The sequence below is a fragment of the Geotrypetes seraphini genome, chromosome 16 (assembly GCF_902459505.1).
Source record: "Geotrypetes seraphini chromosome 16, aGeoSer1.1, whole genome shotgun sequence".
NCBI lineage: Eukaryota > Metazoa > Chordata > Amphibia > Gymnophiona > Dermophiidae > Geotrypetes > Geotrypetes seraphini.
In genome coordinates, this window is record NC_047099.1 from 2,960,913 (window position 1) to 2,979,423 (window position 18,511).

General features: G+C 42.7%; 1 protein-coding gene across 3 annotated transcripts; it reads left to right on the top strand.

Moving 5' to 3' along the window:
• The first annotated feature begins 657 nt into the window (after positions 1–657).
• LOC117350816 (deleted in malignant brain tumors 1 protein-like) lies at positions 658–17,724 on the top strand. 3 transcript variants are annotated; one of them, XM_033925449.1, is made up of 7 exons: positions 673–785; positions 6,632–6,952; positions 8,626–8,955; positions 9,992–10,309; positions 14,309–14,434; positions 16,094–16,186; positions 16,474–17,724. In XM_033925449.1, the coding sequence occupies exons 1-7, from the start codon at positions 716–718 to the stop codon at positions 16,476–16,478; spliced, it is 1,263 nt and encodes a 420-aa protein (XP_033781340.1). In that variant the 5' UTR covers positions 673–715; the 3' UTR covers positions 16,479–17,724. The 3 variants fall into 3 exon arrangements, with proteins under 3 accessions (XP_033781341.1, XP_033781340.1, XP_033781339.1); XM_033925448.1 differs by having other exon boundaries at positions 16,094–17,724; XM_033925450.1 differs by lacking the exon at positions 6,632–6,952 and having other exon boundaries at positions 658–785; positions 16,094–17,724.
• The last annotated feature ends 787 nt before the right edge of the window (positions 17,725–18,511 follow it).

Below are 18,511 nucleotides of genomic sequence, written 5' to 3' on the forward strand. Positions count from 1 at the left end.
ATGGAGCTCAGGTGTTACACCTCTGTCCTACCTTAACATCCCAATATTTAATTTCCAAACAAATTTTCACTCTCTATTCTGCCCCCCCCCAAAAAAAAAAACCCCCACACTCCTGTAACTTTTACAAGTTAGTTACTCCCCCACCCCTTGGCCCTTTGGCTCAAACGACAGGAGATTTGGGGTCAGGAGATTAAAGGAACTAGAAAAATAAGGGGCCATCTTTAGAAGGGGTCCTCAAAATATATGGTTATTCCTGGCTTTTTAAAAGCGTAATCCTAGCTATTGAAGCACCTGCAAGAGTGGAAGAAAAATTTAGGGTGGGGGGGGAGGAGAAGATAGAGAGTCATGAAGTTTGGCATTTGGCAACCCTATGAAATTTCTCCTCCCTATATCCCCATCTCCACAGTCTTTCAAAATGAAGGGAAAAAATATATGAGTCCAATTGTCAGTAAAAACTGAGCTGTTAAATTTCGGCACCTCGGTTCGATGTGGAAATAGAGGTCTGCATTGTCAGCTGAAAATTCCCCTGCCTAACGCCCCGTTCTCTAGTCCATCCACTAGCTCCGTCTTTGCAACTCTTGGCCCAGGATATCATGTGACTGAGTTCCCTCCTGTACACCCCGTCTGGTCTGCTGTCAAAAGCCTGGACCACAGTGACACATCTCCAGAAGAGAAGCGATATTCACCCTCTGCCACCGACCAGCCTGCGAAGACCATGGCATGTGAAAGTCTGTACCAAGTCCTCCTGGTTCTCCTCCTTCACACTGAGGCTTTAGGATCAGGAAGTGAGTTATCTCATAAGCTGTTAATGAAAAGATGGTATTTAAGTTTCCTGACAAGTTTTTTGAGGATATGGCAGATATGTGCATGTTTGTGGATGGAAAGGGGGGGGGCGGGACGGTTGGTACGGGCTGGGCAAGGAATGTCAGAGCGTGCAGCTGATGAGAGGAACCTTGGTGACACCTTTTATTCCCCAAATGATAAAAAAAGAACACCTGAAGACAAAAACAGACCAGAGACTTATGAATTGGAGGGTTGTAACAGCAGCAGAGATGTGATGGCGAGATCATGTACAGAATCCGTGGATGGGGAACTTGTGCCAAGCCTGCACTGATCTATAACTGTGCCGCCGACAGTCAAAGGAGCAATTTTAGAGGTTCCAAATTTGTGCTTTTGGTAGGGCGCTACCCTCAGATGGTTCAGGTTGTGTGACTTTGGGGAGACTGCCACAGCTTGCAACCCTCCCTCCCCCAGTAGAGATATGAAATTTGGCCAAATAACACAAGAGAGAGAATTTAAAGCTGGAATCTTGCTCCTCTGTGGGATTTTGCCAGGTACTTGTGGCCTGAATTGGTCACTGCTGGGAGCAGGATATTGGGCCAGAAGGACCATTGGTCTGTGGCTCTTCTTCTGTTCTTATGACTCTGGAAGCCAAAGAGCACCTTGTGTAGTCCAAATATTTAGCAAACAGAGAAATAAGTGCCATCAGGTGCAGGTCTTTAAAATTAAAGATGAAGAAATTTGTTACAGGCATTGCAGTAATCTAATTGACTTATTACCAAGGCATATAAGATCACCCAAAATGCTGACTGAATCTAATACATTTCAAAGCCATAGAGCAAGAAGAGAATTGATCTTCTAATCTACTGATTTAGTTACATTATCTTGAGATGGTGAACGTACTGCTGAGTGGTTTACAATAACCATGTGAAAAAAGGGAAAAGGAAATGAGAAAATAATGCAAGAAAAACAGGGCAGAAGGGCAGAATGAAGGGAGAGACACAAAACGGACAGAGGGGAGGGGGGGAAAAGAATGCAGCGGTGGCTCAATGGAAGCTGCAAAGGGGCAAAACCTCGCTGAATTGCCACTTGCAAAAGCCAGGCTATTGCCACTCTCCTAAAGGGGAGAAGGAAAACTCTCACCTGATAGCAGAAGCCCTAGAGACTGCCAGGCAGAGCTTGAAGGAGTGGGGAGGCCAGGGGTGGCAAGGCCCATATGGCATGAGCAAATCAGGCATATGTACCGGGGGCAATGACCAGTGGGAATTCAAACAGGAAAGAGTTAACCAAACTAACTGGTTCATTAACAAAGAGGCAGCCCAGGATCTACCCACTTGACACCCAAGGCTCCTTTTACTAAGGTGTGCTATGCTTTTTAGCTTAGTGCACCTTAGTAAAAGAGGGGGTTAGTGTAATTTCATTTTAAATGAGTCTTGAACCCCCCAGCCACTGCTGAAAGGCACATTTTAAAATCTAAGTTCAATTTATTTAATCTACCGCAAATATAAAACAAAAAAGTTAACATCTAAGCGGTTTACATTAAGTATAAAATAAGGGAACAAAACAAAAGAAACTCTGTTACATTTAAAGGGAAAAACAATAAGGTTAAATTACAATTTGCAAAAGGAAAAAAGGGGTACTCATAATATACCCCCCCCAAAAAAAACAACCCCACCAAAACAAGCACCTATGAGCAAAATGCTTGAGAGAAGTAAAATGCTTCTGGATCCAAGTATACCACTAACTGAATGAATACCATCTGTGACAAGTTCCTGGAGGAAAAGTCCATGGTCTGTTATTGAGAAAGATACACTGCTACTCCTTGGGTTTTGGTCTCTACTAGGGACCTGGATTGGCCACTGGGCTTGATGGACCATTGGTCTGACCCAGTAAGGCTAATCTTATGTTCTTAACCAGTAACCCAGAGTCTAATGGCTGAACTAAGCTCTAGATTAAAACGGAGAAATTGTCGAGCCTTGTACTGCACAGAGGGGGGATGGACTGACCAAGACAAAACCCCGCCTCTCGCTCCTAAATCAATTTATTTCTTGTTATTAGCAAAGCTTCCTCAGCGTGGTTTAGAAAATTTTTCACAACAGTTCCATAGAAAAAGAAACATAACTTTCCTCTCCCATTCTGGTTTCATCTTTTTATTTTTTTCAAAATTTATAAACCGCTTAAATCTAAGCAGTGAACAAACATCATAAACACAGAGAAAACATCATGAAATACTACAATTGACTTAACTTATGGGTCTTTTACTAAGGCATGCGCTAAACGCTAATCTGTCCATTATAGTCTACGGATGTGTTAGCATTTAACACGCCTTATTAAAAGGACCCCTTAATCTTCCCAGTTTTCCCTTTGGACCAGCATTTACTGAAAACTAGATAAGCAAATCCAACTGAGTTTAGAGAAAGGCGTTTATAATTCCTTCAATGACGTACGATCTTTACATAATCTCATTGTTCCCGGGATGGAATTCCAGAGGTTTTTTTTTTACCAGCAATGGAAAAGACAGCAATGGAAAAGACAGATTTCACATAACGAATCCTATCTTCCCCCACAGATCTCAAACTTCTTGCGGGTTGATAAACTTCCCTGTCCTCGTCAACCAAATTCCTCTCCGCATAGCTGCCTGGAGGGAAGTGGGAGTGGGTAAGAGTTATATTCAGATTAGTCCCAGAAGATATGGAGGTGCACAGTAGAGAATGACACGGTGACAAAATTCATCACCGTCCCCGTCCCCGCGGATAACCGCGGGAAACCATCTTCATGTCATTCTTTAAGGAGAGAGGGAAGAATCAGAGTATGAATGGCCACAACCACTGACCCGCAAGCTTTGCTTTGAAGAATGCTGGTGTAGAAGGACCGAGGTTGAAATAGACACTAGAAAATGACATGGGATTATTTCCCGCGGTTATCCGCGGGGACGGGAACGGTGATGAATTTTGTCACCGTGTCATTCTCTAGCACAGCTCTCCAATGCTCACCCCAAACTGCCTCAGTCTCTCTCCATCACTGTGCCCACCTAACCATCTCTCCCTGGCCTTTCGTCGCTCTCTCTACTCGCTCCTCCCTTTTATTTCTCCATCTTCATCATCACTGATGGGGGGGAAGGGAGGGGTGCATGGCCACAGTGTGGTAGAAAACACCAGTGGGATTGTGAGAGTAGTGTGGGAGGTGGAGCACCGTTGAGACAAATAGATACAAAACCTGATGCAAAGGATCTATTGATCTAGCTTACAAATAGTTGTTGTTGCCAAAACCCAAGAAAAAAAAAACAACACAGCTTCTGCTTTGGATGCCATGTTCTTTCTGCAGACAAAAAAAACCTAACATGCATTTCTTACAACCGTGGCAACTCTTCCACATTGGAACTTCCAAACTTTGCTTGTTGGATTTTGAAAAGCTCATACGTTTTCTGAATTTGGAGTCAATAAATGGGAACTCGGTGTATACGTTGTCTGGAGTTTCTGCAGGTCATTTGGGGGGTCTGATTTCTGCAGGTGACGCAGCTGCTGCTGTTTCCACCCTCATAGAGAATCATGTGGACCAAAAATCCTTCGTTCTGGCCTTTCCGGGAAGCTGTCAGGGAGGGCAGTGTGAGAAATGAAGATTGGTTTCTGTTTCTAGTCAGGGTTTTGAAACCAGTCTTTAAATCAACACGCTTATGGTGCTTTTCTTTCTTCAGATACATTCTGCTTCCTAAATTTAAAGACATCTTGGTAGCTGAAAATCTCTAAGAGTAAAAAGGAAAAAAAAAAGTGCTAGCTAAGAATTTTTTTCCATTCCACACAGCTCCCCCAATGCCCCTCACTCCTGCCCTGCTGTAACCCCTTTTCTTCCAGTACCGAGACCCTCACACATACCTCTCCCAATGCCCCTCACTCCTCTCTGGTAGAAGTGAGGTGATTTCCTGGAACCAGAAAGTCTGCTTATGAGTGATGATGACAATGGTTGAAATTACTTTTGCTTTGCAAACCACACCACTTGCAAGAAAGCGCCGTTACAGAATTTGGCAGAGAAGGATTATAGTGTGGCCAATGCAAGTCCGAGAACGTCAGCCAGCTGCTTCTTTCATTTTGTAGCTGGTTTTAAAAAAAGGTTTGGACAAATTGAGTCTGTGTTGAAATCGATGCAGGATTTTAAACTCAAGCTCAACCCTGATAAGACAAAGGGCTCCTTTTACGAAGCTGGGGTAGCCCGCACTAAACCCGCGCTACGCGGCTAGAACTAACGTCAGTTCAATGCTGGCATTAGCGTTTAGCGCGGCTATTATACGCGTTAAACCGCAAAAGTGGCTTCATAAAAGGAGCCCAAAGTTTTTTGTCGTGTCACCGCAGAAGATCATTCACGAGCCATCAATCAGTATAAATTCTCCACTATATACAATTCAACCAGCAATTAAAATATTGGGAGTCGTTTTGGATTAGCATCTGACCATGAAAAAACAGACAGATGCTGTGGTACGTAAGTGTTGTGGAAACTGCGTACCATTAGACCCTATTTTGAGTTTTCTGCCTTTAAACTTTTGGTGTCTGGAAATTTGGGAGCCATTGACAAAACACTGCAACGAATGATTGTTGTTGATTTTGCCCCTTGATCTTGCACGTTCGGGGGGGGGGGGGGTGGAAAATATTTTTAATCTGTAATTTGAGTGCAATTTTTGAATATGAAGATGGGGGGGGTCGTCTATGTATTGTCATAGATTACAATTTGATTGAATTTAGGTGCTATTATAGTGTAATTTGATTGTATATTGTGTTGCGCTTATTTTTGGTTTTCAAAATGAATAAAGATAATGTAAAAAAAGCTTTTGGTACTGAGTCTTTTGGATTACTGCACTATTGTCTATTTAACAATTCCCAAGAAAGACATGGTCAGACTCACACTGATTCAGAATACAGCAGTTAGATTGATCTACGGTCTTAAAAAGTATGACCATGTAACTCCATTTTACTGTGAGCTGCATTGGCTTCCAATGGAAGCTCGTGTTTTGTTTTTGCTGGGTTGCTTTTGTTATAAGGTTATGTAGGATACTGCTCCATTTTACATGTTTAATAGATTTTCTTTAGCATCGTATAAATATAATAGAAGATCTCATGCCCTGTTTACTTTCCCATCAGTATAGGGCTGGAAAAGCAAGACATTTCTTGAACTTACTTTAGCATTCCAAGTGGCTTCCCATGATATTGCTTGGAGCTTGCTCGTATAAATATTTTAGAACCCGATTGAAAACTCATCTTTTCTCAAAATACTCGGTCAAACAAATTTTTCTGTCATTGTCAAAATTATCTTTAGTTTATAATCTTTCGTAAACTGCGTAGAACTTATGGTTACGCGGTCAAGAAGTACGATGTTATGTTATGTTGGGACGGTAGCATGGACTTCTTTTACTATTTGGGTTTTTACCAGGTATCTTGACTTTGGCCACCTTGAAGGCCTAGAGGGACCACTGGTCTGCCCCAGTAAGGCTGTTATCATGTTCTTATGTTACACAGGTATTTTATTACTCTCTAGGTACTTTAGTTAGATTGTGAGCCTTCGGGACAGTAAGGGGATTTCTAAGTACCTTTCTTACTTATAATTTTAATGTCTATTTTCTGTAAACCGCTTAGAACCTAACGGATGTAGCGGTATATAAGAAATAAATTACATTACATTTTGTCAGCATATATTATCATATAATAAGACCTCGAGCCACAGTATGTCAATGTCTTGCAGGTGGGATTAGCACCTGCAGCTCAGAGTTGGCAGTCTCATGGACCAGAGAGGATTTAACCTCTTCCTTTGTCTCTCTCTTCCTGAACCCTTCCTCTTCTTCCCATCTTGCTCCTCTCCCTTCCAGGTATTTTTCAGCTCGAGCTTGTGGGTGGACCTTCCAAGTGCGAGGGGAGATTGGAGGTGACCTACCGCGGTACCCGGGGCTCAGTGTGCACGGATGACTGGAAAATTCCACATGCTGCTGTCGTCTGTGCCCAGCTGGGGTGTGGCCCGGCCCGGAAGGCCGTTACTGACAACCGCTTTGGGGCAGGGAATGGGAATCTCTGCTTGTCCCAGATCGACTGCTTTGGTACCGAGAAAGAGTTGTCAGCCTGCGGCCAATCGACCTTCTCCTGGGTGCCTAGAGAGCGCATGTGGGATGCAGGGGTTGTCTGCTCACTTTCTGGTATAATAGCACCTTACTAAGTAACCAAACAGGCCACTGACTTCTTTGCCACTTACAAGTTAGTTGGTTGGTTGGTTATTTATTTATTTTAAAAATTTCTATACCGTGTATAGCCTACACGGTTTACGAAATCTTACATACATAAATAATCAGATCCTCAGAAAATCAGGAAAAATCAATGCCTAAAAAAGCCTTTAACAAACAGTTGTGTTTTGAGTAGTTTCCTAAATGCAACTCTGTTACCACAAGTGACTTCCACAATTTTGCCTCTGCCCAACAGTTGGTGAGTGAACTCAGTTCATAACTGACCACCTCGTTAACCTGAATCGATATGAGGTTAATCAATCTTAACCAACAAACAACCTTTTGCTAAACCGTGTTGGGAGCAGCGCGGAGCATTCAGCTTGGCTCCCTGTGCTATTAACCACGATCGCGGTTTAGTAAGAAGGGGGGGGGGGGCAAGTTTTATTGACTGATCAAAAGCACTGACCATTTAACTGACTAAACTGTGAGTAACGGAAATACTTGTGAATGTATGCACTAACCACAGCTGGCTCTGAGCTCCCTGGTGAATACAATAATAACCCACTGACTAAGTTAGCTACTTACCCAAGCAGCTTTCATTAATACAGAAGTTAAAAAGAGATAGATTCCGTACAAACGTAAGGAAGTTCTTCTTCACCCAGAGAGTGGTAGAAACTGGAACGCTCTTCCGGAGTCTGTTATGGGGGAAAACACCCTCCAGGGATTCAAGACAAAGTTAGACAAGTTCCTACTGAACCAGAACGTTCGCAGGTAAGTCTAGTCTCAGTTAGGGCGCTGGTCTTTGGCCTAAGGGCTGCCGCGGGAGCGGACGGCTGGGTACGATGGACCACTGGCCTGATCCAGCAGCGGCATTTCTTATGTTCTTAGCCAGCTAGTCTATTAGCAAAAATTACCAGCAAATCAGTAATGTAACCAAGTAAATAAGCAGGTGAGTGACCAAGAGGTCGCTTGACAAACTGATGAACCATTAACCTAATTATTAACCCACCTCTCCTTTTTGATAAGCAAAAAATAACTTTCTTGGTAGAAAACATACATGAATGACATATAAATTCAGTCTAGGTATGTTTTTTTTTTTTTTAGATGAGCGTCGAGGCATTTCTGGTTCATATGGTGATCTATAATGTAGTCGGAAAAATTAATCCAGCTTCAGGATTTTTTAGATGTGCCCTTGAAATGGAATAGCAAAGTCTAGTCACCCCAGGTGTTCGCTTTCGATCTTTGTTGCTGTCCAAAGATGTCCGATTAGGAATCAGATACGATTTGGGTTATAGAGTTCTCTTAGCAGGTAGCTTCCACTTGGCCTTCTAATGTTAGAAAGAAGTTCCTATCAACACTTGCACCGGCTTTTTCTAGCTAAATCAACCGACAGCATTTTAGAAATCCAAAACCAGGTATGTTTTGGGAATCACAGATCCCTGTTTTAACACTGGGGAAGATTATCTCTCAGTATAGATTAAAGTAGCAGATACCTGCATGGTTAATAGTGTACTGTACAACAGAAGAGTCATGTTAATATTGTACGTAACCTTTAGCTTTCTCACCGAGTGATGGAGCATTGGTGCCATCTCCTGGCAGTTTAAGAGATTGAAGTAGCTTATTCCCATCTTCATCTCTCTCTCTCTCAGGTATTTCCAGTGTGAGGTTGCTGAATGGTCCAAACATGTGTACAGGGCGCCTTGAGGTTGCTATTGGAAATGACAGTGGGGCTGTGTGTAACGATGCCTGGGGGAGCCAAGATGCTGCTGTTGTCTGTAAAGAGTTGAAGTGTGGGGCTGCTATGGAGATGCCGAGTGAAGACCCCACAATGTCCAGCCCCTCAGGGCATGTGCTGCTGACCTCCGCCTTCTGCTCTGGCTCTGAGCTCAGTATGTCCAAGTGTGGGACACGAATGACGTCCAGCGGGGCTCCCTGCACTCTCTCTGGGGAGGTGGAAGTGAACTGTGCTCCTAACTCCGGTAAGGCGGGGGGGGGGGGGGGACCCCCAGCCGGTGAGAGAACTGTCATAGACAGAGTGAGTGTCAGGGAGAGGAAGAGTCAGAGACGGAGAAAGATTATTTTAAAACTCAGCATTTGCTGCACTCATGACACTGGTTGAAGGAAAGTTAAAAAAAGCAGGTTTTCAACAGCATTTATTCCATAAACCTTGACAGACCGAAATGTCCCTCCTGAAGCTCCCATGGAATATAAAGCATAGTAACAGAGCTACAGCCTTAGGCTACAGTACACTGGGGAGGGAATTAGAGAGGAGTCTGTTGGGGTGGGGGGGGAGGCAGAGGATGGGTGCCTGGGGACAAGGATTTATTTGATAACTCTTGCAAAATAAGCCTGTAGGCAATGTATGCATTTAAACAAGGTTTAAACAAAATTATTTGCCTGTTTTTAGATTAATTAAATGTGTGGAGTGTGTGGTGCAGTGTTAGAGCTACAGCCCCAGCACCCTGGGATTGTGGGTTCAAATTCTACACTACTCCTTATGACCCTGGGCAAGTCACTTAATGCCCCAGGTACATTAAATAGAGTGTGAGCCAACTGGGACAGATAGGGAACAATGCTTGAGCATCTGAATAATTTGTAATTCACATAGAATTGTAGGATATGTAGACTATAAATCAGGGGTAGGGAACTCCGGTCCTCGAGAGCCGTATTCCAGTCGGGTTTTCAGGATTTCCCCAATGAATATGCATGAGATCTATTTGCATGCACTGCTTTCAATGCATATTCATTGGGGAAATCCTGAAAACCCGACTGGAATACGGCTCTCGAAGACTGGAGTTCCCTACCCCTGCTATAAATAAACTAATTTTTGTACACCGTGCTGCTGATAAACCGAAGTGTGGTTAAAACTTTTAATAAACATTTTACTAAATGAGATGAATCCCAAGCAGACACCAAAGAAATAGGAATGGACTGAAAATTTGCATCTTGGAGCCGTTTCGACAGTGCCCCTCCCCTCCTATCCCACCTGACTGTGTTTTCTTACCCTCTTTCCAGGTAGCCTCAGCCTGCGTCTTATGGATGGCGTCGGCAGCTGTGATGGAAGGGTTGAGGTGCAGTACAACGGCACTTGGGGTTCTGTCTCGCAGTTCCACTGGGACATGGAGGAAGCACGGGTGGTCTGCAGGCAGCAGAGATGCGGAGAGGCCAGGAGAGTGATGAGGCACAGTCACTTTGGTCGTGGCCTTGGTGTGGTGTGGCTGAAAGATACCTATTGCAATGGCTCAGAAACTCAACTGTCTGACTGCGGGCTGCTCATCTCAAGCCAGACGCTGTCTCCTGACATAGAAGATGCTGTCGGGGTTATCTGTGAAGGTAATTGCCTTCAAGCGTGTGAGAGCCATGAAAATCCCAGAAAGATGGGGCTGGATCTCAGAAGGTCCTCTAGAATTAGAGAAAGTAGGATTTGGGAAGTGCTTGCAGTAACTTACAGTTAGAAAAAGATGGGGTTGGCAAGGACTAGGGGTGTGCATGGCCAGAAAAAGGTTGCCTTGTGCTCGTTCAAGGAAACTTTTCCCTGTGTTCAGGCCTGTTTTGGTGTTTGCTTCATATTTTCATTTTTTTAGGTGCATATATGCCAGAATTTAGGTTTTCAAAATATTTCTTGAGTTTATACCAATATCTCAACATGGGCAATTCCAAATGGTACCTCAAAACAAAGGCAATGTGTTTTACCAAATTAACATTTAATCTAATCAGTAATTGTATATTCTGCTGCTTTTCAATTCAGATTCAGAGTGGATTACAAGAGAAACCCTACATTAAGGGGAGCATAAATGCTTAAAAAATTATTACACAAAAAGTTAAAACCAAGAGGAGCATTTTTCAAAAAAGTAGGTCTTTAAGACTTTACGAAAAACAAGATTCTTATTTCAAATGGAAAACTGTTCCGTGACTGAACAGCCTGATAAGAAAATGATCAGACCATGCACGAATACAGGATGTCTGGGACGGTACTTGGAGAGACCTCCCAGGAAAGAGACTCGGGAGTTCTGATTGACAAATCGATGAAGCCGTCTGCACAGTGCGCTGCAGCTGTAAAAAGGGCAAGCAGAATGCTAGGAATGATAAAGAAGGGGATCATGAACAGATCGGAGAAGGTTATCGTGCAGCTGTACCGGGCCATGGTTGCTGTACATGAAGAAGGACACAGTACTACTCGAAAAGGTTAAGAGAAGAGCGACTAAAATGATTAAGGGGCTGGAGGAGTTGTCGTACAGTGAGAGATTGGAGAAACTGGGCCTCTTCTCCCTTGAAAAGAGGAGACTGAGAGGTGACATGACCGAAACATTCAAAATACTGAAGGGAATAGACTTAGTAGATAAAGACAAGACTGTTCACACTCTCTAAGGTAGGGAGAACGAGAGGGCACTCTCTAAAGTTGAAAGGGGATAGATTCCGTACAAACGTAAGGAAGTTCTTCTTCACCCAGAGAGTTGTAGAAAACTGGAATGCTCTTCCGGAGTCTGTTGTAGGGGAAAACACCCTCCAGGGTTTCAAGACTAAGCTGGATAAGTTCCTGCTAAACTGGGACTTACGCAGGTGAGAATGGACTTATTTAGAGCACTGGTCTTTGAGCTGGGGGACCGCTGCGTGAGCAGACTGCTGGGCAGGATGGACCACTGGTCTGACCCAGCAGCAGCAATTCTTATGTTCATAGTTGATTCTTCCCAATTACTCTAAAAAAAAAGTTTCAAACTAGAGTTTCTCCGCATAGTAATTAATTAGTTGGAATACATAAAAGAGATGTTAATTATTTTGGAGCATGTAAAATAGCAAAGGTCCTCAAATCAGGGAGGAAGGGGGAGAAAAAGAATAGATAGGATGATCATTAATAACCCACACATCATCACCACCAAAAGGGTATCCGTCTGAGTTCCTAGCAGAAACTGACTCTGCCTAGCGGAGCACACCTGGATGAACCGATCAAAGCTTACAAGTAGTTACCCGGATCAGAGGTGCTGACCGGGATATTTTGCAGCACATTTCGGATAAAGCCTCTTCATATCCTCACAGACCACTTCAGCACTTCATGGATCATGCTGGGGCAGAAGCAGGGTGGTTACAGACCTTACCCAGACAGGGGCAATATTCAGTTCACTCTCTGGATAAGTTCTACCAATGGTCACCTTATCCAGAGAATATGACACAATTGTCTTTATTGGGTCATGATTAAAATCTAAAGCTAGTTTTTGGCTTGATGTTTAATCAAGCAGTTCCTTGGATACTTCAAGAAGAACTTCATCCATCAAACTTAAGGAATTATTTGCTAATTGACAGAGTCCTAGGAAAGACATCTTGAAAAACTTGAAAGCATGTCTTTCTCTAAAATGTAGTGTCCTCTGTCTGAAGATGACATAGCTCTGCTGCTAGTCTTCCAAACCCAGGTCTCCAACAGGGCAAGCCTCCAACAGGGCAGTTCTAATTTGTTCTAAGAAAGACATGGTGGAAGCCACTGCTTGCCCTGAATATAGCTATTCCATGGGTTTTGGCCAGGTACTAGTGACCTGGATTGGCCACCGTGAGAACGGGCTACGGGGCTTGATGGACCATTGGTCTGTCTCAGTAAGGCTATTCTTATGTTATTGCATCCAATTTGTTCTACTGCATCTTTTCCTTCCAGCCTGTTTATTGACTCAGGAATGTTGGAGGCAACTCAGATCTAGATTTAAAACATCAAGGAATAACATTTCAGCATCTCTAAGGGAGAAATCATAGTACATAAAAGGACATTTGCAAATCTAAGACTATTACGATACATAACTTGTTCCATCTTTTTTTCTTTATCCTCTAATTCAATGCTACCTTTAATCACTATAGTATTGGAGGCTTCCAAGGCCTCGTTTTCTTGCCCTGATCTAGAAGAGAGGTCTCATATTGCCTTGAAACATTCTCTAGTGAAGCTATTTTAACAGTTTCACCAGAAAATCTACAAGATTGAGGAAGACAACCTGAAAGGGTTGCCTTCATTTTAGCACCTAATATCCAAATCTCCACATTCAAAATCTCCCTGGGTGAGGTTGGGGGCGAGGGGGGACATCAAAGGAATTGATCCTTTCTTACTAGTTACACTGGAAACAACAAGAAATTTCAAGGAATGACTGATCATTACTTTGAATATCTCATCTCATACCTTTAGCTAATACACTCCCTGAAGGTGTAGTAATGTTTCCCTCTCCATCTCAGTTGACTCCTTGTGGGCCTATAGATAACCTTCTCACACTCTTCCCAGTGTTTCTGGGGCCATATCAGAAGAATTCAGCTTCATGTTTGCAAATGACAAAGGAGGAATTGGGCCCAATGAGACTTCTTCCTCCAGTATGGCCTACTCTGCATACTCAACTTGAGCTTGCCCCATATCAATAAAAGAGTCCATGTGGCTTGAACAACTGATAACTTTATCCCAGCGAGTTCTTAAATTTTTCCTTTCCTCTTATCCATTCAAAGCAGTTAAGCAGCTCAGCCCATGACTCACCTGCTCCCACTCCTACAGATGTTCCTCAGGTTGTCTGAAGAAGCTCCAAAGGGGTGTTTCCCTTTGGGTCCATCCCTTTGAGCATGGACCAGAGCTTCTTCAAGTTTTTACAGTATATTTTATTGCAGGCACCACCAGATGATGTCATGGAGAGCCAGTGTGGAAATGGATTGAATATATGACCAATATCAGATAAGCAAATCAGTGGGCTCATTCACTGGTAGAGATTCGCTGCGCTAGAAACACCATGACTTGTTCAAGTTTTTATATCCTGTTGCAGGCATCGCTAGATGATATTATGTGCTCTATTATCTTGGTTGTTTACTTCTGAAATCCTCCCCCCCAAATCTCCATATTCTTCTAAAAGTGTGAAAGTTAAACAAAAGGCTGAAATTAACCAGGATCATTTGAGTGCCACAATGAGGAGAGAGGCATACATGGGGAATGGAGACATGTTCTTTTCTTTTCCATTTCTTCACTGGAATGGATTAAAAATATTTTATTCTGCCTTTGCCGTGACCTCTCTTCTACTTTAAATATGGTCATTAGTGCTTCTTAGATTTGCTGAACCATTTGCAACCTCTCACGCCACATAAAGTCATGTTCGTATAGTATAAGGAGGGGGTAGAGCAAGAGGAGAGAGTCCTAGTACGGGGTATAGCAGAGAGACTGTGAAAGAAATGGAGCTAGAGACATGGAGATCCCCCAAACTGAAGTTGGGCAAAGAAAAATTGGTTTGTAATTAGAAATAGACTTCACCCTTCACCTAGAAATAGACAAGTTCACCCTTGTGTATATTTATAATGCTCTCCTAACTTTTCTCCCCCCCCCCCCAACAGACCCAGTAACCATGTTGGTCAGCCCACTCCTGATGGTCCGTGGGGCCTTTTACTTCATCGTGTACACAATGATTCACCTCATCTACTTCGTTGTAGGGAAACAGAGCTCAAGACCTTGGGAAAGGGGTAAGCCAATTACTTTATCTGCAAAGAATGTGTGTGAGGGCAGAGAGTAATTAGGGGGTTATGAGAAAGGAACTATATCGCTTTGCATTTTCAATTTGGAATGTGCTTGAAAAATGCATGCTGGGGCTCAAATAATTTTCTTCCACCCAACTGCTACATCTGACCCTCCCTGTCACTTCATCAGTTAATAACCTGACCCATCCTCTCCATCCCATCAGTTACTCAATATGTCCCATTCCTTCGCTGCCTCGTGTGACAGGGCAGTACCCACAAACCCTAAACTAGACTGTAGATTCTCAAGTCCTTGTTGTCCTCTTGGAGACCAAAAAAAACCTCTTCCTAAAATTCTCCATATGTTGATTTTAGAATGTCCACAAGAGAAGACTAACCTTTGCCAGTATGTGTAGAGAGAAGTTATATTATGCATCAGTTTTTTTCTTTCCCAGAGAGGTACCCTCCTTATCCCGTAATTTCCCCACTAGGGCAAATCTCATGCTTTTTTAACAGCTATCTCCCATCATGGAGTGTTGGTGCCATCTGCTGGAGAGAGGGGAGACTGTGGCTCTGTTATGTAAAATTGGTATTTGCTGCAGTAAGTAATAAATAGAATTAAAACAAAAAAAATAAGAAAATATGATGATACTTTTTTATTGGACTACTTAATACATTTTTATTAGCTTTCGAAGGCAGAGCCACCTTCTTCAGAAACCAGACAGATCTTAACAAAGATCTAGGTTGCCTCTGACATTAACAACCATGAAATCATACAGATTTGTTACCCTCTGATCACCCCATTCATCTCTCCCGGTTTCTCACCCCCTCCACTCCTACCTTCCCCATGAGACTGTCATTGAAACACTTTTATGTTTTACATATATGATATAAGGACATAATGTGCTCATTTCTGATCTGAAGAAGAGGTGTGGCCTTGAAAGCTAATCAACATTCTCTAAAGTCAAACGTAAGGAAGTTCTTCTTCACCCAGAGAGTGGTAGAAATCTGGAATGCTCTTCCAGAGGCTGTTATAGGGGAAAGCGCCCTTCAGGGATTCAAGAAAAGGTTAGATAAGTTCTTGCAGAACCAGAACGTACGCAGGTAAGGCTAGACTCAAATAGGGTACTGGTCTTTGACCTAAGGGCCACCGCGGGAGCGGACTGCTGGGTACGATGGACCACTGGTCAGCGGCAAATCTTATGTTCTTATTAAGTTGGTCCACTTAAAAAAGGTACCATCTTACGTTCTTTCCTGTGCTTTGATTTATTTATATACTCACACAGCTGCCTCAACGCTTTATGCAAGATGGAGCATTTTCATAGAAACGCAATAAGTGGGTCTTTTAACATGGCGTGCTAATTGATTTAGCACGCACTAAATATTAAGGCCCGCTAAATGCTAACGCATCCACAGAATATAATGGGCACATTAGCATTTAGCATGCCTTAGTAAAAGACCCCCTAAGTCTTCAGATGACAGTTCAACCCTTCAATGCATTCAGCCCCACCTTGAAGCTTTCTCCCGTTCTGCCAATGGCTTCAGTGGCCATTTGCGTGACCAGGAGTCCGCATTTGTTGCATTGCTACTCCCTTCAAAGAGGAGAATATTTTAGAGAAAGCCCTTGTGTAATCTCTGACGCGTCTCAAAACTTCAATTGTTTTCTAGGACTGCGCAAGAGATTTCCGAAATCAGAGGAGGTCGTGGTTTACCAGGAGGAAGAGGAACAGTTGAGCACAAGCCCCTCCAATATAGAGAAGAGTAAGGCAGCATTATAGTTCCCCAACTCTTTTAGAAACCAGACTCTTCAGTTTTTACAATTTTAAAACCATACGTTGGTTTGAAAGCAGCAAAAATAGAAAACATCAATGTGATAATAGTGATTTAGCAGCCATCTATACATGGCTTTCTTTTCAAGCTGTCACTCAGCTTCTTCTGCCATTAGGAATAAAACTGATGGAGGTCGGTGCTTCTGTGGTGCTGTTTTGTCATCTGAATTTTTGCCCTGTTCTTCCCTTTCATGTGGGTATCACATTGATATATGCAAGCATGAATACAGCACAGACAGCTGAAGAACCGATCTTCATCCGATCTCTGTGAAGATGTCTTACTGATACACAGAAAGCATGGATATAGCATGGACAGCTGCAGTGCCAGATGCATGGAAACAGGTTTTGTTTTACAATGGAGAAGTGACCCTATAAACAAGTCTGCCTACGTTATTTTTCTCAAAGGTTTGAAAACTTAAGATCCATGAATGGGGCCAAAAGATTGGTTCCACAGAGTCATAAAGGGGAAGGTGGTTGGACTATGTTGTATTTGAGCTTTAGCTTATTAAAGAAGTTGCTTGATTACCTTTCACATGTTGACGAAGTACTGTAATAAGAAAGCTTTTTCACAACCCTTCTCAGCTCACCCCATGGTTGCATCCTTTTGGATCCAGTGGGGGAGATCTTGTGCACTGCTGGGATCATGATTCGAGCCCGTTTTATAAACGTTTTATAAAATCTGCAGAAACTAATCTCAGTGGATGAAGATAATGTTATTGATCTAGACCCTGGTGAACTCATTCATGGGCAGATGAGATCAACTGCAAATGTTAATTAAAAATTGAACAGGATGAACTATAATTAAGCGACTCCTGCAGATAAAGGGGAGATCATGGACTGATTCTTTTATGCCCGAAAACCTATATTTCAACTGAAAGCAGAGAGAGAAGGTGCCCTTTTTGCCATTGGATGTGTATATTCTACAGCGTTTGAAGGTTTGGTTGGCAGTGGAGATTTGGTTACGGATGACCTCTGAAGGTTGAAACTTTTAATGTGCTGTAACTAGTAGCCATGGTGCAATTTATTGCTTGAGAGGACTTTTAGGGTAAATTATGGGTAACAGCGAAGGTCACCTGTACATCAGAAGGTTTTGCTCCCAGCCCATTATTTGTAACGATGGGAATTATTGAACAGGGATTAGACTAATGTCTTCCAGTGTCACTTATTCATGGCTTTACTACTAAGGCCACTCAGATTTCTCTCTAGGCTCTCCTGCCTGTCCTTCCATCTCAAATATATCCTGCCAAAATCTGAGCTTCTCATTTCCTCCCCTCCCTCTTCCCCCTTACAAACTTTACTCTATACGAGAGAATCTCTCTGAAACCACATTGCTCACTTGCATGTCCCCTTTCATCTCTCTATAAGAGGTTCCTATAGTACATCAAATCCCTTTTCAACCTACAATAGTGATGTAGTGTTTCTTCACTTGCTATGCCTCCTAATCTACGCAGTCCAGACAGTTTACATCATACAAAATACAGAAAGATTGGAAATATAATATTTACAGGAAAGCACACATTGTAAGATACCACACAAGCAATGACAAATTCAATCATAGGTATCCTCTGAGCTGGTCAAGCATGTAACATTTGAACTGCTCTCTGCACATGGCATAAATCTATAAAAATATGTTTTTCTACATTTCTAGTTTTCTAATTATTTGTATTTATATCATGCCTGTCAATATAAATTTATGAAATGTTAAAAGATAAAAATGATATAATTCAGGATATTTGAGTTAAACATAATTGCACTGAGTTATTCTTTTTAAATGAAGTTCAGCTTTTCGGCCCGGATTCTCGAACCAACAGCGATATCGGCAGCCGCTAATCGCGTGTCAATCACGCATCAGCAATGGTTTTGGAATCGATAGGTACTGGGTTTCCTGGGCCTACATTTCTGAAGCCTGTCTTCGCGTGATTCATGACTACATAGGCTCTTTCTGCCACCTAATGCCACTTCCGGTATTGGCTACGTCTACTTTGATGTTTGACGGCTTACAGCACCTAAGTAGACATGATTCCTGTGCCAATTTTCTAGGCGCTGCCATGTGTCTCAAATCTCGGCTAAAAATGCCATTTGGACGGCGTTTTTAATGGAGGTATGGGTGCCTACCGGGCCTAGAAATTCAGTGCTGGTTTAAGAATCCGGGCTTCATGTTTTCAGAATGGTCAAGAAGGAATATTCCCTTTAAGTCTTCATGTTAAAAGGCAAAAACCATTCTGGGCATGATAGTCAAAACCCTGGGCTCCAAAAT

Bases quoted from the DNA above. Each gene is read 5' to 3' on its own strand.
- LOC117350816 (XM_033925448.1), top strand. From the start codon at position 716: ATGGCATGTGAAAGTCTGTACCAAGTCCTCCTGGTTCTCCTCCTTCAC. The intron at 8,956-9,991 runs GTAAGGCGGGGG...CCCTCTTTCCAG, and splicing joins GAACTGTGCTCCTAACTCCG to GTAGCCTCAGCCTGCGTCTT. The intron at 14,435-16,093 runs GTAAGCCAATTA...ATTGTTTTCTAG, and splicing joins CTCAAGACCTTGGGAAAGGG to GACTGCGCAAGAGATTTCCG.